The sequence below is a fragment of the Stylophora pistillata genome, chromosome 3 (assembly GCF_964205215.1).
Source record: "Stylophora pistillata chromosome 3, jaStyPist1.2, whole genome shotgun sequence".
Lineage (NCBI taxonomy): Eukaryota > Metazoa > Cnidaria > Anthozoa > Scleractinia > Pocilloporidae > Stylophora > Stylophora pistillata.
The window spans coordinates 19,582,884-19,606,446 of record NC_142521.1 but is presented as its reverse complement, the minus strand read 5'-3'; the positions used below and the strand labels follow the sequence as shown (position 1 = coordinate 19,606,446).

General features: G+C 37.4%; 1 protein-coding gene across 3 annotated transcripts; it reads left to right on the top strand.

Annotated features, from left to right (window-relative positions):
* Nucleotides 1-43: 43 nt before the first annotated feature.
* Nucleotides 44-22,143, top strand: LOC111343261 (tonsoku-like protein). Of its 3 annotated transcripts, none has more exons than XM_022950418.2 (22): nucleotides 44-195; nucleotides 391-486; nucleotides 2,679-2,842; nucleotides 3,003-3,304; nucleotides 4,710-4,881; nucleotides 6,581-6,698; nucleotides 6,801-6,946; nucleotides 7,524-7,679; nucleotides 8,676-8,801; nucleotides 9,419-9,629; nucleotides 10,560-10,633; nucleotides 10,974-11,063; nucleotides 11,292-11,364; nucleotides 12,316-12,479; nucleotides 14,066-15,187; nucleotides 17,085-17,283; nucleotides 17,979-18,140; nucleotides 18,276-18,430; nucleotides 18,873-19,056; nucleotides 20,051-20,220; nucleotides 20,765-20,919; nucleotides 21,605-22,143. In XM_022950418.2, the coding sequence occupies exons 1-22, from the start codon at nucleotides 165-167 to the stop codon at nucleotides 21,960-21,962; spliced, it is 4,428 nt and encodes a 1,475-aa protein (XP_022806153.2). In that variant the 5' UTR covers nucleotides 44-164; the 3' UTR covers nucleotides 21,963-22,143. The 3 variants fall into 3 exon arrangements, with proteins under 3 accessions (XP_022806153.2, XP_088610342.1, XP_088610344.1); XM_088754216.1 differs by having other exon boundaries at nucleotides 4,635-4,881; XM_088754218.1 differs by lacking the exons at nucleotides 20,765-20,919; nucleotides 21,605-22,143 and adding an exon at nucleotides 19,837-19,871 and having other exon boundaries at nucleotides 4,635-4,881; nucleotides 20,051-20,189.
* The last annotated feature ends 1,420 nt before the right edge of the window (nucleotides 22,144-23,563 follow it).

The window sequence follows — 23,563 nt, the reverse complement described above, 5'->3', positions numbered from 1 at the left end:
TTCAGACGCTCCCAAATCAAAGCGAGGCTTGTTCAGCGTTGGACTGAGTACCATTTTGAGACTAAGTGCAAAACCCGCCATTTTTGAAGACACCATTAGAAGTTTCTGAAATTGTCCTTTTCCCAAAAATATCGAAATAAGATGAACACTACTGATCACTGAAGATGGAAGTAAACCTTGAAAGAGAGCTCAAACGTGTGTTCTTAATTCTTCCTTGCTTTTTAAGCCAAACAATCGCCAAACAACTCAAAGATATGAAAACCTAATTTCATTGGCGTCTTTGCTATATCGTCAGATCTAAGTTAAAGTCCACATGTAGACAGATCGATGAGATGCAAGATTGCAGGTTTTGATCTGTTCGTGACTTTTTTGTCATTTCCTTTTTTTCAGAGCTCAAGAAGAGAAAACTTAAAGCTCAGGAAAAAGGTGACCTTGCTGAGGAGGCCAAGCTCTGCAATGCTGTTGGAGAAATACTTTTTCATTATGGTGAGAACACTTGATTACGTATTGTGGGATCTTGTTACTAGAACGAATGTGATGAAACGAGGTAAAGGTTATTGAATACCTACATCAGCTATTTAATCAGGGTAAGATTTTCGCACAGCCCCATAATCCACTATGCATACAGTTCTTGGATAAAGAAAGCATCGGCGAAAAAAGTAGATTGCAATAGGATGGGGCAGTGCAGAAATCTTACCTTCCATAGGGTGAAGTATTTTCTACTTAGAGGCAAAAATGTTGATTCCAGGTTCTCAAGATTTGTGTTGAAGAATTTGACTGGAATATAATTTATTTTCTTGGACTGAAACACTCAGCCTTTGTCGGGCTGTCAGTCAGATTATTCTACACATTATTTCCTATTTAGTAATAATAAAGTCTTTATTCCATCATAGACAAAAATACATAGGTATCTAGCGTACAAAATTGCATATTTACTACAGAACTACTGTAATCTTTCCACAGTTTCTATTCAGAAAAATGTAGCAGAAGAATATTCTTAACCATTAACTCCTACAAGTGACCAGAAAGTAATTTCTCATAACAATATTGATGCATTTTTTTAGTACAAAGATTGTAAGAATAAAATATCTTATTAGACATTTTGTTGTGTAGTATTGCTGAGTATTTTTATAAGTTGTGCTGTATTTTGACAAGCCGGTAGTGCGAGTCAAAATACAAATAGCAAGTGAAAATACTCAGCAATACTACTTAACAAAATGTCTAATAAAAACACCAAACTGTTATTTCAGTGTGGGCGAATTTCGCGAATAGTTATTTACAGGGAGTGCGTGACAGAAGTATGCGAAGCAGAATGGAATTGGCGCATTATCATGTTGCTGTTTCTATTTTCTTCAATAAATGAAGAAATTTCCAGGTCGTCTAGCTGTTTTTCTTCATTTTATTCATCTAATAAACTAGGATGTATATTTGCCAGCCATTATGACTCTTCGTCGTCGGAAATATGATTCAAATTGTCCACCTTTTTTTTTTCGTAATTACAATTCAATTCTTCGCTTGCACGATGCGAGAAAACCTGTTTAACTGGTACTCTAGAGTACAAATACTGCATGATATTTGTACTCATCTATGGCATTATTTGTACTCTACGAAGTGTAGTTGGATAATAAAGAAGGATATTATGTATGTGATATTGAAAACTATTGGAATACTAAGTGAATCTTGTTTCTTTCTTTCTTCAAAGTCGTTTCTAACCTTAGACCATACTCTAGTGTATCCTTATCTCAGCCATTATAATATCGCATGGTCCTCAACCCTTCTAATTTAAACAGGATTTTCCTCCTGCTGAAACTTATGGTCAGAATTATAAGTGGAACTAAATACCTAGGTCATACTGCACTCTTGTTCTACAATTTTAATATCCTTGACATTTATAACATTAATGGTTTCCTTGTAGCTTGTTTTATGTATTCCTATCATAGTAACCTCCTTCCAAATGCTTTTGATACTCTTTTTCCTAGTCATTGTCAAATTCATAAGTACAATACACGAAACACTAGCAATTATCGTCCACATTATTGCAGAACTAATATCAAGCAGTTTACGATCTTGCACCAAGGTCCCAAGGTTTGGAATTCTCTACCTTGTGATCTTATCCTATTCCACAGATTCTCCATCTTTAAGACTTCACTTAAAAAATTCCTCATAGACAGAAAACTAAATTAAACTCTCCTATCTGTAGTTAGCAAATTTATCGTCTACATCATGCCAGGAACCCAGGTTTGATAAGCTTCTAGCTTCTAGCTTCTGCTGGGCTTTCTTATCACATTACTTATAAATGACCCTAAATTGTAATTTTATCTAGTTTAAGTGTAGATTGTTGTGTAATTATATTATTATAGTTATTATTTTAGACTGCTGTAAACAACTGTAATTTATTTTTGTAATTTATGTGTGTGTGTAAGTGGCAAATGAATAATAATGATAATAATTGATTTAATGCCAAATTCTCATTGTTAATATGATTAGGAAATGTATGGCAGACGAAAGAGAGAACTGATACAGAAATTTTAGGTGTAGGAAGGTTAATAATGATGGATAAAAGATAGCAAGAATTGAGGATGGTAGCTAGAGAACTTGCTTATCTCAGATAACTGAGATAAGCAAGGTACCGTATTGCATATCATGTGAAATAAAGTTGTGTCATTCAACTTACTTAGGATACTATGAAAAGGCTGTTAAAGAACACACAAAGGAAGTGCAGTTATCTGAAGCAAGTCAAGATACTATTGGAGCTGCTATTGCTCACAGAAAAGTAGGAGAGTGTCTGTGTGAACTCAAGAAATACAAAGACGCACTGTTTCACCAAAACTTGCATCTTGAGGTAACTGTTAGTAACAGATTGTTGCCAATAACATGGCATCACTTGATAACCAAATCTCTTTGGTGTGATGGCCAGTCACCATATTTTCTCAGGTAAACATGCTTTAGGTGCAAGAGATCCACTACTAAAATCTCCTCTCTATTCTTTTTTAACACAAAAGCTCGCTCGGTCAGCGAAAAATCTTGTTGAAGAACAGCGGGCCTTAGCAACCATTGGGCGCACGTGGCTTGTCCATTCAGATGATGCAATCAACAGTGATGAGGTGGAAGGATTTCTTCTTGAGGCACAGACTGCATTCCTGAAAAGTCTGGATGTCTGTGACAAATTACACAGAAGTGTTTCCCAAAAGGAATTGTTAGAGATGAAGTCAAGATTGTATCTCAATCTTGGTCTGATTTATGAAAACCAGAAGGATCTGAGCAGAGCCAAGAGTTTTGTTGAAAAGGCTTTGATCATTGCTAGGTAATTTCCCTCTGTACAATTTATAATTGATGAGTTACATAAATATTGTAAACTACGATAACATTGCAATGTATGAGCATAAGGAGGCCACACCATGAGATAAACTGCCACTTAGCGCAAACTGAAGGTGGCTGGTAGGGGCTTCCAGCTGTGTTTACCTAGTTACCAGTCCCTCCCCCCCTCCTCAGGTAGAATGCCAACCCCTTGGCTGATAAATCCCACAACTCAGCCTTGAGCTTTCATACCAGTAGGCTAATGGTATACAAGTGTAACATGAGTTTTAAAATATTAGAATTAAAATATCAAATAATGAGAATATTTCATTCAAGAAGTAGTGTGATGACTATTACATCAAAAGTATGAAAAAATTGCAAATTTGAGAACAAAACTTTATTTTTCAAATTAAGATCTCATTTCCTGTTCATATTCCATAATTAGCCATGTCACCCCCAGCTGTTGTCTGGGTGGGTGTTGACCACCTCCTTGTTAGCTCAATTGGTTAGAGCGCTGGTTCGTGTTGTGCGGGAGGTCGAGGGTTCGAGCCCCGGCCGGACCAATACTCATGGTCTTAAAATAACTGAGGAGAATTTGCTACCTTTCTATAATATCAATGAAATGGATAGATCTTCTAGTCTTCTCGGATAAGGATGAATGAATGGAGGTCCCATCTCTTGCCGGGTTAGGGGTAGGAGACGTTCATTTCCCAGGCACGAGATTACTGTGTGATAGATGTCCTCCCCTGGAGTGGGATGTGTGGGGGGAAAGGTGAGGTCGTTACATCGACTAAACGTGGCTGCCAGAGGCGCCTGATAATGCTGACGTCCGATCTCAACCTTGGTAACACTGTGGACCTTAGCAATTCAGCCTATGCTGCAATTAAGTTATCAAATCATTCACTTTCACTTGACATTTGTTGCAAGTGGGATTGCTTGTCTTTTTCAGTTGGTTGAGGAATTATTTGCTTTTAGGTTCTCTTGTTAGTTATGGTGGTTTCTACCAGGAAACACACAAAGAAAGGTCCATCTTAGCCCATAAGCTTTATTTTTTTCCATCTGCCATCCTTAAAACAGGCACCACAAAATGCTCTGTCTGCACCATAAGTACCACAGAATGCCATCAAATTTACTAACAAAGAAGAGTTATCAACCTCTGTGATATTCTTGTTGATAATCAACCAGTAAGCCTTTCATTAGTCCACCAAGTAAAGTCATTACCTGAATGAGTGGAGCAGTTCAGCAAACCTCTATGATGGGATGTAGGTTGATGTGTTGGGTAGTTTTTTTTTTTTTACACTTTACCATGCTGAGGCTTTATGTTCTGACATTTACAGAGATAGAGGTTTGAGGGACACTGAGTACCGCTGTCTGCTAACTATTGCTGAGGCTTTATGTTCTGACATTTACAGAGATAGAGGTTTGAGGGACACTGAGTACCGCTGTCTGCTAACTATAGGAGGTATTCGAATGAAATCTGATGAAGATGCACATGGCTTAAGATGCCTTGAACAGGCCCTACAGGTGGCTAGACAGGGAAACAACAAGTTTGATGAAGCAGATGCTTTGGCTTTGTTGGGAAAGGTAGTTTAGGAGATAGCCTGTTTTATTTACCACTTCAATTTTATTTTTAAGCTTAAACCTCACCTGGATGCATGTCCATGAGATTATCTTAATGGACCAGGAAATTTCTAATTATGACAAATGATAAGTTAGATAATCGTGGATGGACTGTTTCTGGTGTTCATGTGTAGTTTTATACCCCATCCACACCAGCAAAACATGTTTAGATACACCAGGCTCATGTATGGGTTTCAAGTAGTCACTGAATTGTATTGTACAACTTCAAAAATTGTTTACGCTTGTGTGTGAATGGGGTGTTAATAAATGATCTATTAAATAAAACAGAAAGAAATAAACCCTTTGACTTGACTTTGTCATTCATGATATACAACTGTCAGTTACAACAAGTCTGAAGTCTCCTTCCACTGCAAATAAAGTTGCACTGTAACTTGATTTAATGTGTATTCTGATTGCCTGGTTGAAGGCAGACCTGGAAGACTGCTCAGTAACAACAGTACTGTGGCACCCTACACAAAACTTCTTCATGACATCAACAAAAGGAGGCAAACTGAACTACATATATCTTATTAACCAAGCGCGAGGGCCGTACTGGGAGAATATTGGCCCGAGGTCTTGACAGTACGGACCGAGCACAAAAAAGACCGAGGGCCGATATTCTTCCAGTACGGTCCCAAACAAGCTTGGTTAATAAGAGATTTATTATACGACTGAAGTTCAAAGGGACACAAGTGCAGTATCATTCGGGACCATTCGTGACAGTGCCCAGTCCAATACTGAGAGATTATTATCCAACTACACCTAGACGAGTACAAATAACGCCATAGACGAGTACAAATATCACGCGGTATTTGTACTCATCTATTGTAGTACCGGTTAAACAGGTTTTCTCGCATCGCACAAGCGAAGAATCGGATTGTAGTTACGAAAAAAAAAAGTGGCGGACAATTTGAATCATATTTCCGACGACGAAGAGTCAGAGTGGCTGGCAAATATAGGTCCAAGTTCATTAGATGAATTGAACAAAGAAGAACAGCTTGACGACCAGAAAATTTCTTTGTTTAATGAACAAAATAGAAACAGCGACACGACAACGCTCCAATTCCGTTCCGCTTCGCACACTTCTGTCACGCACTCCCTGTAAATAAATATCCGTGAAATTCGCCCACACTGAAATAACAGTTTGGCCTGTTGGATAATAAATAACTTATTAGATGTTTTGTTGTGTAGTATCGCTGAGTATTTTTACTCGTTATTTGTATTTTGACTCGCCTTACGGGCTTGTCAAAATGTGGCACAACTCGTAAAAATACTCAGCGATACTACACAACAAAACGTCTAATAAGATATATATATTGCCCAGCAATAGAGCATTTTGATTGGTTGATTTTAGTTATTGGCCCTCTGACTGCCCAAGTCGTGTAATAAATATCTTTACTGACAGACTGAAACTGACCAAGTAGTTTTCACAAACCAAACTTGAGCTTGTTATAAGCAAAGAAGTCTGAATGTGATTTTTGTTGACAACTGCTGCTGAGGTTGTCAAAATGTCAATCACTGTCACCCATATATCACTCATTTTTGTGATCCTCCCTTATCCGGATAATTAGAGTGCAAGATCAATTTTTACCCATGGATTCAAATCATTTACAGTTGTAAATTTATCACTGATGTGTACTTTTGTTGTTTATTTATTTGTTAGGTTTTCCTCAAGCTGGGGGAGTTTTCAGCTGCTCGAAGTAATTTAAAGAAAGCATACATTATTAATAAGACCAAGAGATCTGATGATATAGAGGAATTGAAATCAAGTTTAGCCACAGGTAAAGCCAAATCAGAGCGTAGCATTTTACTCATATAGCACTTACTAAACCATAACATTCTTATCCATTCACTTGTCTTATTATTTTTTGTTGTTGTTGTAGCTATAAAAGGAATTAGATTTGAGAGGAAATGGGCAAAACTTTCAGAATTTTCTCTTGATGAACAAATTAAAATATTGGACACCCTTGGTGATCTGTACTGTCAGGCAAAGTCTTTCCACAAAGCTCTTGGTTTCTACAAGAGGGAGGTAAATTTTCCATTCAATTTCTAGCGTAGACACATTGTATTGCAAGACCATCATTGGTCTAAAAATAACAAAATTTGGATATATCAACAAAGTTGAAATGGTAAATTAGCCACCGTAATGATTACAAAAGCTGATGTTTCGAGTGTTAGCCCTTCGTCGTCGCTCCGATGAAGGGCTAACGCTCAAAACATCATCTTTTGTAATCATTATGGTGGCTAAGTTACCATTTCAACTTTGTTGATATATCCAAATTATTTCCTTACTCCCACCGACGCAGCCCCAAACAGTTTCTTTCGAAACTATCAGCCTAAAAATAACAAGCTGAGCACTTGTATTGTTCAGTTGTTTCAGGGGTAACATGTCCAACAAATACATCTTTTGTTATGTTACTTATTAATTGTAATTGTAGCAGCCCCCTATATAACGAAGAAGAGAAAGAAGATAAAAAAAATGACAAGGCTTGTTTTAGGATGGAAGGATTTCAAAATGTAACATAATGGTATTGTTAGGAGGTTCCATGATAGTACTTATTGGCCTCAAGGCTAAGTAACAGTTACAAAATACTTCAACTCTGCAGCTTGATCTAGCCAAATGTGCGGGGAAGTCTCAAACAGATCTTTCACCTATTTACGTGTCCCTTGCAATAACATACCATGACCTCAAATGTCCTCAAGATGCCATTGACTGCTACATGAAAGAACTAGAAACACTGGAAGCAGGGAATGCTAAAAAGGTAAACTGGAGAGTATGAGTTTACTCTCTGAAATTTTTCAAATATTTTTACTGTACCGTTGACCAGAGACCCCTACATGCATTTTAACAAATGGTAAACAACACAGCATACACTAATGATTTATGGATGTATGCAGGACATGTGGTATTGAACATTTGATTTACCTTATAATATAAAAAAGAATTCTTGGTAAACATTTGTTTACTTGGAAACGTTTGTTCACATCACTAGCATACACCTGTGGGCAAACAGTGGACACTGAATTGACCAATCAGATCACATGCTTTACATGATTTATGTTATAAAACTAAGTGGTATAGCTTGCCACATGACCTTTGTAAATTAAATTTCCAATATTTTTTCCTAATTACCATGGCAACTAGAAGTGTTGTAGCTTGCAGTGCTATTCTATAAGGGATCATGTTTACTGTGGGTTCTCTCGACCAGTACAATGGGTTAATATATCAGTGGAGATTTGGTCAATATATCCATGACAGGACAGAAAACACATGCACTGTAAGTACCTCCCGTTGTCCGATACAAAGCCTTAGAAAACTAAGGCTTTGTATGGGACAATAAGAGGTGCTTACAGTGCACGCATTTTCTATCCTGTCATGGTCAAGAGTCATTGGGACCTTATCTGATGTGTCAGTCGACACTCAATCGATGCTCAGTAGACACTTGGTCCATAGTAGGTCAATGCTGGGTTGATAGTCAGTTGATATGTTAGTCAACTGATAGTTGGTTGCTGTATCAACCAGCTGTCAACTGAGTATCTGCTGACATATCAGTCGAGTATGGACCAGCTCTCAACCGATATATAGACTGGTTTATTGGTCAAGAGTACTTACAGTAAACATGATCTGACAGCAGTAGGTCACCAGCAGCAGGCTTTTATTGTGACCCCCATCTAATGGTTGCAAAAAGTGGTCTTAGTTGAAATTTTGTTTTTTTATAGTACTACAGGTTTCCTTTTCATTGTTTTCTTATTTGCAGAAGAGTGATACATGGTGTAACATTGCTTATGTACATGATAAATCTGGACATGATTATGAACAAATTGAAGATGCCTACATGAAGGCCCTGGCTTATGCAGAACAAGCTGGAAAACCTCAAGTTGTGGTACGAATGAAAATGAATTGTGTTTAACATTTGTTCCCTACAAGCAGGCTTTGTGTACTAAGTGTTATAAATTTCCTTGAGCTTTGCTGGGGAGATAACTTATAGATGTAAAATTTTTAATTATTATTATTTTTTTTTATGAATGGAATATGTAATAGTCTTAGTGAGTGGGTACTAGAAACATTGCAGAACATCAGCATTTATATTATAGATCCGTAAATGGTTGTGGTTGCTGATTTTTGTGAAGACACTAGTGGCAGACTGATCAAGATGTAGTCACTTGCAATTTGGATCACATTATCTGAAGTGCATAATGCTGGTCTTCCCCAGGTACTGGGTAATGAGGTTCACTGGCCACACCTTACTCTTAGGGCACTATGTTCCACAGCGATTGGCTGGGTTTGATACATTTCAAAACAACAATTCCCTGAGAAGTTTGCTGTAGTGTGGCTCTTCCATTGCTGTGTTTTTTTTTTATCCTTTCTGCTACAATTATTATTTAATCATAAGCTTTAGAGTAAATGCAGACTTGAAAAATACATCTTTTACAAACATCTGTTCATCCAAGCTGTTAGCTTTTTAATCACTAATTATCCATGGTTAATGTTGTTTTACAGCTGAGGGTGTGGAAGTGCTTGGCAGATACACAAAAGATGTTTGATCTCAAAGAAAAGTACCAAAAATCAGTTGCTAAAGTTACAGAACTTGAAAGACAGTTTGATATTGAAGTAGTTAGCGATGACAGTGATGATGAAAGAGACAGTAATAACATTGATGAAGATCTCACAGAAGTTTTAATTGAAAACGAATTACTGCTCTCAGAATCTGGTGAGTAGTATTGGCATTAAACTACAATTGTGGAGTTCTGCCTTTGGAAACATTGTACATGTAAGTTAAAGTGCATATGACACAATTTTTTTCTCTTGTTTCTTGTAGTTGGATATGAAAACATTTCGAAGCCTTAAAAGTGCTGGTAAAGTCTAAAAAGCATTTTTTTTTTCGCTTTCAAAATAGGCGCAATTTGCCTTCAAATTTGTCCCAGTCATTGCATGGCCAAAATCACAGGTGACGTCACATTGTGTACACAGATTCTTTGAGGTCAAGGGAACTTTCAGAAGAGTCAGACTCAAAGGAATCATTAGAATCACTGGACATCTTTGCCTTTCAATGCACTATCTATCTACTACGAAGTACTGCAGAATCCTCTTAGTGACAACAGACCTTTACGGCAAAGGTACACAATGTGACGTCATGAATAACTTCTACGGTGATAAACTAGGTCCCAGTCTCCGGGACAAATTTGAAGGCAAATTGCATATATTTTGAAACCAAAAAAAATGCTTTTTACATTTTTCCAGCTCTTTTAAAGCTTCGAAATGTTTTCTATAGATATCCAACTACAAGAAACAAGAGAAAAAAAATTTTATGTCATATGCAATTTAAATTTTAACCATCTTAAGTCAAACATATTCTATTAACAAATAATGTAGAAATAGCCCGTAAGTGTAGCCTTCTATGCATCTGTAGGTTTGATAGTTTGGCATTAATGTAAAATTACTCATTACGTCTTTCTCTCTCTCTTGAGAGCTAAACCAAATTGACTACCAGTCTATGCTTTGTTTTACTGCCTCTGGTCATACCTCGTTAACATCAAGGAGCTTGTTGGAACAAATATAAGACTGCAGTGTTTGCATCTCTGTAATTAAAAGGGGGAAAGGGCTGAGTTTTTTTTGTCTTAAGTGTTATATTTCTATGCAGATGAAGATGATGACAATGAAGGAGAAGATCCTAGAGCAAGGAACAGTTCAAAAAAAGCAAGGATAAGAAGTCAGGTGAATATAGTTTGAATGCATTGGTGACTGAGAAAATGAATATATGTTATCAATATGAACTAAACCACTTTTGGGGCATATATATCATGGTATTAGAAAAATGCCTGTGGCTGAAGAAAATAAAAGAACCTTTTATCAAGATGCCAGCCTCTTTCATGAATGTAAAATTGTTATAATTATTTGTCAAGTAATGGAATTATAAATTTAAACCAACAAGCCAGTTACAAAAAAAAAAGAATTTCAACCCATGTGGGTTTTCTTGAGGTTTGTTTTCAGTAGGTACAGCTTTTAATGAGTGAGTAATAAAATTTCAATTTAATTTTTTCTTTCTTTATACAAGCGAAAGTATGTTAATGAAAAAGGAGAAACCCCATTACATGAGGCAGCAATTGCTGGAAACTCACAACGTGTCAAAGAGTTGTTGGAAGAGGTGAGGATCTTTTGACAAAAGAATTTCTGCAGATGTGATGGTAGTTACATCCTTCTGTACAAAATTAAACTTAATGATTTTTGCAAATATTAGACATCTTATCTTAGCATTCAAGTAGAAAAGAATGTACCTAATACTTCGAAATTCTACCTAGTCTAGTTTCAGGGCATACCTTTGTAATGATGTACAGAATATGTTCCGTTGTTTATTCTTATTGTCCATTTTCAGGGAACTGATGTCCATGCTAGGGATTACTGTGGCTGGCTTCCACTTCACGAGGCTTGCAACCATGGTCACCTAGGTTCTATTTACTTTCCTCTCTTGCATGGAAGCAGAGTAGAGCCTGTTTATATGTCAGAAAACACTTGAGTCAAAAAGATTGCAATCAATTTTCAGATCAAATTGTATGGGGAATGTTGGATGCAATCTGATGACTTTAAGAGTTTTGTGTGTGAGTTTATATTTAGATGGGGGGATGCAGTGGCATAGCAATAAATGTGTTGGACCCCATCTGGAAAGTACCAGGTTGGGGCTTTGGCTGGATCACTCTGCTGTGTTCCTGGACCCAAGAAGACACTTCACCCTCTCAGTGCTTCTCTCCAACCAGGCCCTGCTTGTTGGAAGGCTTGATCAGGCTATCCACAGGATAAATTGCTATCCAGCAGATAGCCTAGTATGTTTTCTCCACAGCAGAGCGATTTGTCTAGGGGATAGTGGTATCCAGCCTCTGAACAACTGCGGCCAGGTGTAGAAATGGGTACCAGCTAACTACCAGGAAAACTCAAAATTGGTTGAAATACTGAAGGGAAAAACCTGTTATAGACTGGCATCCCATGGGTAATTTCTTCATGCTAATAAAACTGGGGGACTTGTGGTGGCCTCATGTTTGTTGCACTTAACTCCAGATTGAGTGGTCCAGGTTTACCAGTAAGCACTGGCTGGGACATTGTGTTATGTTCTTGGGCAAGACAAATTATACTCACAGTGCCTCTCCTCTCTGCCCAGGCTTTTAAATGGGTACTGGCCAATTTAATGCTGGGGGGTAACATTGCGATGGACCAGCATCCCATCAAGAGGGGGGTAGAAATACCCCTAGTTGCTTCATGCTACGGAAACTGGAGATATGTGCCAGCTACCTGATGGGCCCCTTGGCTCATATACAAACTTTACCTTTACTTTCAATGAAACTAGGGTAAACTCCTACAGGATGGGCCTTCTGACTCAGAAACTGACTTTATCTTTTGATTTGTAGAGGTGGCCAAGCTTTTGCTTGTGGCAGGGTCAAATGTGAATGACCAGAGTGGTGAACACTGCTGTGGAGTGACACCCCTCCATGATGCAGCTGAGAATGGGCATGTCCATGTGGTCAAACTCCTGTTGTCTCATGGAGCATCCATTAATCTGAAAGATGACAAGGTTAGTTTGGAGAAATGCACAGAAGCATTGTAAATCATAAGTCAGGTAGTTTACAAGACAAGAATATTTAGGGGGGCTCTACGATGTAATTTCTGTGTATTTTGGTGATTGTCTCGTATCTGTTAAAATATATTCTAGCCGAAAAAGGATCCTGAAAAATAAAATACCACCAAAGGTTACAGCCTCCAGTCCTGCATATGAATTATTATTGAATAAGTATTTTTCATATTCTTCATACTCAGACCCTCTATGTGACTTGAAAGGTTAAAAAAGAAACATTGGAAAATATTGCTATTTATTTCCTCGTTAATCTTTCAACTCTCAAGAAGCGATCGCTAATTCTCCCCTTTAGCTGCTACACATTTCCTTTTAAATTTTGAAACATTGGTGTTAGATCTAGATTGCAACTTCTATAATAATAATAGTAATAATGATGATAGTTAGGTTTTTATTAGCACATTTACGGATCTCAATGCACTTACATAGCATAATAAAAATAAAATATAACAGTGATACTAACAGTCAGTAGTACCTACACTAACAAAAATAAAGTTAAATGGGATAAAAACCTATAACCCAGATAAACCCAGATAAGTTTGATTATTCTTGTTACCTGTTTACTGAATAAAGTGTGGGATATTATAGAGAGAAGTCATTATTTATCACTTCTGAGATTTGAAAGGTTAATGTTCTGCTGGTCAAGTAAAAGGGTGTGAGTTTAATATTCCTTTGCATGATTGGAAACAGGGATCATTTTTATAAAGATGGGAGTATTCTTTTAGTTATTTTTTGGTAGGCAATTTGTTTCTGAATTGAAGAATTGATTGTCTGCAACTAACAAAGTACTTTAACTTCAATATTTCAAACTCTGGTTATTTTTTTACATCACTGGTAAGCCTGGTCAAAAGGATATGAAGTTAAGATTGTTGACTGTTACTTATCGTGTTCAAAACTGCACTTGAATGAGCTTGTCCACAGATATATACGGGTGCAGCTGCAGATATGGTAATTACAGGTATTGTGGTTGGTGGGTGTGAATAACGAAGGTGCAAGTGTTGAGGTGCTAATTACAATAGTTGTGCAACAAGATATATATCTCATTAACCAAGCGCGAGGGCCATACTGGGAGAATATTGACCTGAGGTCTTGACAGTACGGACTGAGCGCAGCAAGGTCCATACAAAAAAGAGCGAGGGCTGATATTCTTCCAGTACGGTCCCGAGCAAGCTTGGTTAATAAGAGATTTATTACACGACTGAAGTTCAAAGGGACACAAGTGCGGTATCATTCGGGACCATTCGGGACAGTACCCGGTCTAATACTGAGAGAATATTGACCGGCAATAGAGCATTTTGATTGGTTGATTTTAGTTATTGGCCCTCTGACTGCCCAAGTCATGTAATAAAAATGTTTATGACTGTTCAGCTGCAGTTTCCACTTCACATCATGGTAAAATTGGCATTAATTATTTAGCCATTTGACAATTTTATAAATGCCTTGTTTATCCACACAGTTTATAATACCCACAGATACTGATGTGTTGGTTTAAATACTCTATTTTGTTCTAATTTTTTTTTTGTCACTAGGGTCGTACAGCCTTGGAAGCAACCATTCAGACACTCAAAATTGATAAAGCTGATGATGAACTGTCTACTGGAAGACAGCAGGTGGTTAAACTTCTTCGCAATTACAAAGAAACTAAAAATAGTTCAGAACTAAGGAGAAGAAATGTAGTGTTTGATGAAGATGAAGAAGCTGAGGAATCTTCTCAAGAGAGTACAAGTACTCTGCAAAGATTCAATGATAAATTGAAGAAGAAAGAGATCGAAAGACTTCAAAGGATGAACAAAAATATTTTAGACAACAGCAAACAAGGCTATGTGGATGAACCACATCATCAAAAGAAACATAGCAAAGGAGCTGTTTTAAGTGCGGATGATGATTCTAATTCTCCTGGTAAACCAGTAGATTCTTCTGTTCAACAACTGGTTGGCAGTGCTAATGATGTGTTTTCTTGTGAAACTGATGAGGCACCCTTTGAACCCTTTTACAATTTTGGAGTTGATATAGGTGAGGATGACAGCACATACTCATCTATGGATGATTTGGATGATCAAAGCTCTGATTTTGAGTCAAGTAGCTCAATACCTGATCCAGTAGCAGGAACATCGCATGATATTAGCAGCTCTTTAACTGGCCCAGTGGCATCTCATGTGTCTCAAAAAGCTGCAGAATGGCTTGTCGATGATGTTGGGCCAAGGAGGGCAAAACGTAAACGTCAAGCAAAGCTGACAAACCTTGCTAGATCAACTGAACGCACCAAACAAACATCTGGGCCAAGACAACGGTTAAGTCTCAGTAATACTCATACAGGACCTCGCCCAAAGCAATCAAAGTTGGTTGTATCACAAGAACCTAGAGCACCAGCAAGTGCAAATAGTGCCATGTCCTCTAATCATAATTATACAACAAATTGTTGGTCTCCAAATGATCTTGCAACTTCAATATCAACTAGATTAGAGGTAACTTCTCCAGATGTAAGAACTAGTATTTATGACCTTCCTGCAACAAGTTCAAGACACACAGTAGCCCCAGGAGGAACTCCACCTATGCGCCTTAGAGTATGGGTGCAGGATAAAATGTTTCTTATACCATGTCCTCAAGGCAATGCACAAGAAGCTAAGTGTGTTGGGTGGTTAGCTGAGCAGGTTTGTTTTGCTTTGTCTCTCTTCAGTTTACATCTCTAGTGTTAGGCCTAGATACATGTTATCACTTAGGGCTCATAATTCATGGGTTTCACATCTTTTCTTGCTCATTCCATATTCATCTATTTTTTATAATTTATTTTCTTTAAGTTAATCAGATTTATTTGATAGATGTGACTAAACTTGCGCTCAAACAGGTGTAGGACCATTTTATCCTTTGGTGGCTAGTATCTAATTTATCCCTACAATATCACCTTGTGGAGGTACAGTGGCCTCATGGTTGGTGTGCTCGACCATATGCTGCCTATTATAGGAATGCTTTTCTGTAGATTTTTGCTTATTCATCAGTACTACCGTATTAACAGCTTTCATCAGTACTACAGTACTAACAGTGCCTATTTAGCACACTCTTCTCTCTCGAGCTAGCATAAATTCCTACGAGCGAGCATGAATACCTACGTACTAGCGTTACTAACGTACTAACTACTACTCTCAAGCGAGCATGAATTTCTACGTATGAGTGTACTAACTACAACTCTCGAGCGAGCATGAATACCTACGTACTAGCATACTAACTACAACTCTCGAGCGAGCATGAATTCCTACGTACTAACGTACTAACTACTACTCTCGAGCGAGCATGAATTTCTACGCACTAGCATACTAACCACTACTCTTGAGCGAGCATGAATTTCTATGTACTAGCGCACTAACTACAACTCTCGAGCGAGCATGAATACCTACATACTAGCGTACTAACTACTACTCTTGAGCAAGCATGGCTTGTTGTACATCTGTTTAGTCCGTTAGTATGCTAGTACTAGGTACGGTCAACTCATCACGGCTTGTTGTTCACCTCTTTAGTACGTTAGTCCGTTAGTACTTGGTACGGACAACTCATCATGGCTTTGGAAGGTTTATTACTCAGCCGTTAGACCTGTCTATTTTATCTTCTTTTTCAACCGATTATTTCCTAAAATTATAATTCCTTTGCATAGGTGTAGATAAACAAATAAAAGAAAGATAAAATTTGTACATATATTATGGGCAAAAACATCACAACTTAAACAAGTCTGGTAAAATCAGCTTAATTTTAATAGTACCTTAATCATCTGTGCTAAGCAAAAAACAAGAAAATAACAATCCTATTTTGGGCATGGTCTACGCTCGACTCCAGATCGAGTGGTCCAGGTTCGAGCCCCAGCCGGGGACATTGTGTTGTGTTCTTTAAAGGCAAGACACTTTACCCTCACAGTGCCTCTCTTCACCAAGGTGTTAAAATGGATACCGGCAAATTTCATGCTGGGGGGTAACCCTGCAATGGACTAGTATCCCATCCAGGGGGCAAAAGAAATACTCCTAGTTGCTTCATGCTACAGAAACCGGAGTTAAGCACCAGCCTTATGGGCCACTGGCTCATAAACAGACCTTACAATATCACCTTGAAGCAAACGTTAAGGTCACAAGAATAAAGGAAATGATGTACAAGTTAAAAAAGCTCTTGATTGCCAAACTGATTCTCATTGTCAGCACCTTTGGAAATTTATAGACAACAGTGTGGTGAAAAAGCAAACTGATGTTAGGGTGTAAAGGGTTAATTTAACACTTCACTGTCTCTTATGACACAATTGCAGTATTCTAGAATTCTATCATAACTTTGTAAAAGTACTTTTACTATTGAGTGTGAATAGAGGCACTGTGAGAGTAAACTGTCTTGCTCCAAGAGCACAACACAATGTCCCTTGCCAGGGCTCAAACCCAGTACACCTGATTTAGAGTCAAGCACACGAACCACAAGGCCACCACACCTCCCCCAGTTTATTAACACAAAGAAATTTTGATTTGCTTTTATTTCTCTTTGTTTTTTAATTTTGGACTTCTTGTTGTTTTTATCTCAAAGGCTTCCCTCAGATACTTTTCCTCTTCTGGTCTTCGTCCCAAGTTAGCCCTGAAAACAAAGGAGGGTGCTTTCTTGTCAGTGGAGGATAAAGTCACAGATGTGCTTTCAAGTAATGAAGAAGTTATAGCATCGGTAGAATCTTGGGACTTACCACCATTGTCAGAAAGATATCGTGATGCATGCCTCAACACCAACACTGGTAAATAATACTTTACAAAATTCAGGAAGATGGGTCTTGAAAAATGCCATCTATTTGGTTACCTTCTGTTGACTGTATTTTTATTACCTTTTTGTGTGTTTTGGTCAGACACATTTGCTGTGCTTACTTGTCTTGATAAATCTCTTGTCCAATGAAAATAATGTACCATAGTTATTCGGTTATAAGATGCACCCCAAGTTTTGAGCAGATTTTGATCAAACAAGCATATGTTCTTGTAAAAAATGGTGCACCTTAGAAGTGAATAAATACGGTACCTGTGTAGTTTTCTATGGTGTAAATAACATAAAACTTTCTTACTTCATAGCCATCACAGTAGATTTTCAAGGGATTTCCTTGCTCTTCCTTTCACTTTGCATGAAATTTCTAGGGTTTTTACATAGTCTTAAAATTTATACTTGCCATGCCAACCAACAGGTTGAAAATCTGCACCAAAGTGCAGGATTCCAAAAAAACACTTAAAATACTAGTGTGCATCTCATTAATCAAACAACATATTTGTTTGATACCTCATTCCTTTAAAAACAGAATTAATCTGATCAGAAATCTAGCACCTCATTCAGTGTATATCAGTGTTTTGTTTTCGGATTCTTGGTTTTTTCTCACTACACTTGCTTTTAAGAGTTGTACCAGTACAGTTTTTGACATTTTTTTAATATCTATTTTTTTGTCCCTAGTACTTCAGGTAGATGTACTACACATCCTTGAAGCAGATCCTCACCTGTCAAGCCTCCATCTAGCAAACAAAGCTTTACAAGATATTTTTGTGCTGCCACTCTTCAGAGCTCTGCAGTGTCATGACACTTTGACAAAGCTCTCATTGCCTGGTAACAGGATAGGTATGTACAAAAAGGTTCTAGTGATATTATCTCAAAACTCATGAATACATCCTATATTCATATTGTAACTCGATAAGCACAGTGACACAAAATGTTTTGTTTGATTAAAAGTAATTTATTTCAATTCTCACTCAGGTGACTCTGGCATCCAGCATCTAGTGTCAGCTCTTCCAACCCTCCCCTCCCTTGCCATACTGGACCTGACTTCCAACGGAATAACTTACAAAGGACTGTCCTTGGTTGCTGGTGCTTTAACTTCTAAGGACTCCTTGAGTTCAGGAACCCAACAGGTTTGGAAGTGGCTCCTAATGAAGTGGAATAGCTGTCACTAACATTTGTTTTTCCTTGTTTTGAAAATAGTGACCCACATTTCGAACAAGTTAAGCAACTTTTACCTTTCAGCCCCTGTTGCTACTTGAAGGCGAGCTGAGACTTGTCGGGACCATTCTAAGTTCATTGATAAAGAAAAAATTAGTAGTTTTGTTGCTTACCATCAGAGATTTTGATTATGCTCTTGTTGAAAGTAAATTTTCTTACAATTTCACTCACGTTTGCTTTTCAAAAAATGTTTACAAAGTTCTTTGACTTTAACTTAGTCAGGTTTGTTAAGCTCAGTAGATCATGTTTGTATGTATTGCACCTTTGTAAGCAATGAAGTATTATTGTTGCCTCAAATAAAAGAATATTAGAAAGATTCACAATTAACTATAACTATGGTGTCTCTTTATACAGAATTGTATTCTTCAAAAGTTGGAGGAACTTAGTTTCAGCTATAACCTGTTGGGAGACAGTGCTGGAAGTTCATTGGCTGTCATTCTTAAAGGGTGTCCCATTCTAACTTATCTAAGAATAGAATCTTGTGGGTTGACTCATGAAGTTGTTTCCCAGGGAAAAGCACTTGCCTCAGCCTTTAAAGGTGAATGCCTGTGTAGGCACACATCTGAACATAATATTATAAATTATAAGAGTGGGTACTTCACTTAGTCAAATCATAATCAGGATAAAATCAAGATCCTTAGCCGAGACATTTGTGAAAGATGCCTGACTTAAGATAACAGGGTTTATCGTATAAGGGGCAAAATTACTGAATTGTGATTGGTCAAGACAGAGGGCATTTTTTCTTAATTTTTGTAATTGCCCCGGGCAAAATTACTTGAAAATGATTGGCTGAAAATCGCTTAGCAATGGCTGCCAAGGTAAAGAAATTTCTGTTTGTTTTGTAACAATGGCGTCCTGTTTTGTGCGAGATCAGTAAGAAAACATTTTGCCCCTTATATTATAAGCAAGTAATCACATGGTTCCTCGTAAAATTAAGGATTAATATCACTTGTGTTTTCAAAAGTTGCAGAAATTGCCCTCGTCGCTGCGCGACTTGGGTAATTTCAGCAACTTCCAAAAACACCTGTGATATTAATCCTTAATTTTACTCGGCCCCATGCAATTACCTAAAGATACATCTCACTATGGGAGATTGCAATAGGGAGAGGGGTTGCTTAAGCCTGGTGAACTAGGTGGCCATGTGTGGAGAGGAATAATCAGAGGATAATCTCCATGTGTGTTAGTTGCTTTGAGAGTACATTTTAGCTTTTGTTTTCTGTTTGATCATAGACAGCATGAATAGTCATTCTCATTCTCCAAAATTTTGCTGTACATTTTCCCTAGCTTGAATTATTTAATTTTTTCTCTTTTGCCCTAGAGGACTGGTAGATTGTACCAGAAGCTCTTTAAATGGTGAGCTTTCAATAAAGTTAAAAGATTTTCTAGGCATCTTATCAGCTTTGATATCTTGAGGTGCACTGAAATACAGATCATACTTTTTTCATACTAGCCATGGGTAGTTAGACATTCCTCCAAAAGGACTAATTTATGAAATACGCTCAAATTAAGTGACATATATTTTACTCTTTCAGGATCAAAGCTATTGCATTTGTCTGTAGCCTTCAATTCTCTTGGCCCTCAAGGAATAACAGATTTGATGACAGTTCTTCCACCTGAGTCACTGAGTCACTTGAATATAACCTCATCACTGCAAGATAAAGGAAATCAATTGGCCTTCCACAGTATAGAAAGATTCATGGAAGTATGTACAAACTAAGTAGTTATTGTCAATAAAAGAAGATGGCATTAGCTCTGTTGTGAGATTTTGGTATGTTCAAAATTTCCCAAATGTTAAGTAAACATTCTTTCTTGTCTTGTTCTAGGTTTTGTAATTTGATAAATCTCTGCATTGTAAGGATCTTGAAAGCTCAGGATTGAACAAGATTGAATATAACGATCTTTAATGTTAGCCAACATGTAGAATGTACAAACTACATTTTCTAAGCCTGCCGACTTGTCAGCGGTTGCCAATAATACCATACATTGTTACATGCAATGCTTAGTTTTGTGTAGAATTTAAGGTCTCTGCAGTATTTTGGGTCTTAAATCTTTAATATGCAGCATGAATTGACATTTTGATGACATTAAAAAATTTAGAAGTTAGCTGCAAACATTGCAAAAAGTAATCTACACCATCAGTAAATCTACACCATCCCCATTTTAGGACGGGCTCTGAGAAATATTTGATCTCTTACTTTTGAGATTTTTGTAGTTTTAACACTATAACATGTTGTTGGTATTTTTAGATTGGCTGTATCCTTTCTCATCTGGTTCTTGGAGATTGCAGTATTGATGACAAGGACCTGGAGCTTCTCCTCAAAGCGAGGCATATGTTCTCTATTCTCAGTCTGGATCTGAGTTGCAACAAAATTGGCACCAATGGATTACCATTACTTGAAAGGTTAGACTCAAAAACAATGATTTCTCACATACTGGTACTGATTGCTCTGCATTGCTGAAGTTTACCTTTGGAAAATGCACTTAAACCATGGAGATAACAGCAGTGCAACTGAGTGTAAGAATTTAACAACAGATAGGAAGGCCTACAAACCAGCATAGTGCTTTGGTTTTAAATTTCCAACCATACACATCATTCTTTATAACCTTAAGTATGCAACTAGAATTCATTTTTTTCAGAAAATGTCTGACATGATTATGAGCCATTTGCACACTTGTTGACTCCCTGTATTTTCTTAATTTTGTAAAAGACTCGTCTGAAACTTGCTGAATTTGCTAAATATAACATGAGAATTAAACTGAGGTTGTTTTTTGATCACATGGCAAATATGGAAAAATATGGTTGAAGTGGGTCTATTCAAATGGGGTCAGGGCTTGACACTAACAATAGCCAACTAGCCACAGACTGGTAGAAATTCAGTTTTGGCCAGTGGTTTTCGATTTCCACTAGCCAGTTTGGCAAACAAACTGAAATTGTTGTAACATCTAAGTTGTCACTAGCCACTTGGCTAGGAAGTTGAAAAGTTAGTGTCAAGCCCTGGGGGTTCTTGCTAATGACTCATTCACAAGCTGATAATCCTCTCTCAGTAACATTGATTTCATACTTTCATTTTTTTTTTTTTTTTAAGACTTGTGAAGGAAAGCTGCAAACTCTCAACTCTTATTCTGGCTGGTAATGAAGAAATTTTCACTGATCGTGATGGACTCCAGCGTTTGCTTGTGGCAACTAAGGACAGTAAAACCCTCAGAAAGCTAAATTTGTCAACTTGTGGAGTGCAGTCACCTCTTGAGGAGTCATTCTTTGATGCTTTGAAAACTTCAATTTCACAAAGAGACAGGGAAAGTTGTCTTACTGAACTAGATCTTTCTTATAATCTAATAAGTTCTGTTGATAAAGAGCGGCTTTCAGAAGAGTGGCATTTAGGGTATTCAGGGGAAAGTTTAACTTGCTTAAAAAATAACCTTTGCTTATTGACAAAGTTATAGATGGTGTTAGGTTTGCTAAATTGAATGAATTTAAATTGTAAATAAGGTGCCTATATTTGTAGAATATCAAGTGTTGTTCACTTTTGTGTAATGTTATCAAATTTAATGGGTCTGATGCCAAGTACTGCAAAATTAATGTTCTAATTATCAGTCATGCTAATAAATTGTTTATTTCACCTGTCTCTCTTCCATTAGAAATTGTAACATGGATTCAGGATCCATACCCTTTCAAAAGCAAAACTTCATGACTTTCAGTGACCTTAATTTTTTTTTGAAATTTTGCTTCACATGCCATAAGGAAGCTCCATGGTAGAGTAAAAACAATCAAATACCAGAGGCCTTTTAATAGTTATTCTCTAGAGTTTCATTTAAGGAAATTTTCCTTGACTTTTGACCCACTCTTAGATTCCATGACCTTCCAGGCTGTGACATGTGGTGAGGCCTGGAAAACAATATGAGACTCCTTGACTTTCCAAGTTTTCCATGACCAATAAACACTCTTTTTTTTCGCTTTGTTTGAATTTTGCCTTTGTTCAAAAGAAATGAGGGTGGGCGACATGTAGTCATCTTGACTAGACAAGCTCGGTCATTTAAGGATAAGAATGACCAAACAGAGCAAATTTTAATAGTGTCATAATAAAGTAATCCCAGATTGCTTTGGTTTAGCTCTTCTTTCTTGTGTGAACAAAATTCACTTGTAATTTCCCACTCCCACTCTTATTGGCTTCTTGTAATATTTTTCTTTCCCCTAATTGGCTGTGGCGACTACTTTGGTTATGGTTTCAAGCAATTCAACTTAATTGTGCTCTAACTCATGTCATCATGCCTGTGTATGGAGCCAGTAATACAATCATCAGAAGAGTGTCAAGGTCCTGTACATATATCTTATTAACCAAGCACGAGGGCCGTACTGGGAGAATATTGGCCCGAGGTCTTGACGAGCACAGCTCAGTTCGTACAAAAAAGACCGAGGGCTGATATTCTTCTAGTACCGTCCCAAGAAAGCTTGGTTAATAAGAGATTTATTATACGACTGAAGTTCAAAGGGACACAAGTGCGGTACCATTTGGGACCATTCGAGACAGTGCCCAGTCCAATACTTAGAGAATACTGACCGGCAATAGAGCATTTTGAGTGGTTGATTTTAGTTATTGGCCCTCTGACTGCCTGAGTCGTGTAATAATGTAGGGTTACAAAACTGGGCGCATGTGTATCTATCTTACTCTCTTTTCTTACTTCAACAGTTAAGGAATTGTTGAAGAATCCTGTTTTGGCAAATGTACAATTTTCTTGATTTCTTACCGATAAGTCTTGTTGTTTTTGCACCCATTAATTTACACTTATTCTTTTTGTTTTTTCACTAATCATCTATGCACTATTATTTCTGTGCTTTATGTAAATTACACCACACTCTATTTCATGTTTCATGCCCCTTTTAGTGGTGTATTATTTTTCCTCTGATGTAAATCTTTCTCCTACAAGTATTAGTGTTTTGTATATTTTCTCCTGTAATTTGTTAGCAAATGCACACTAAAAGAGAGAGTACTGTAGTTATTCAGTTACCGTCCGACCTCTATTAAGCGGCCACCCTCCATTATGCG

Bases quoted from the DNA above. Each gene is read 5' to 3' on its own strand.
- LOC111343261 (XM_088754216.1), top strand. From the start codon at position 165: ATGGAAGTAAACCTTGAAAGAGAGCTCAAAC. The intron at 196-390 runs GTGTGTTCTTAA...CCTTTTTTTCAG, and splicing joins CCTTGAAAGAGAGCTCAAAC to AGCTCAAGAAGAGAAAACTT. The intron at 9,630-10,559 runs GTGAGTAGTATT...ATTTCTATGCAG, and splicing joins ATTACTGCTCTCAGAATCTG to ATGAAGATGATGACAATGAA.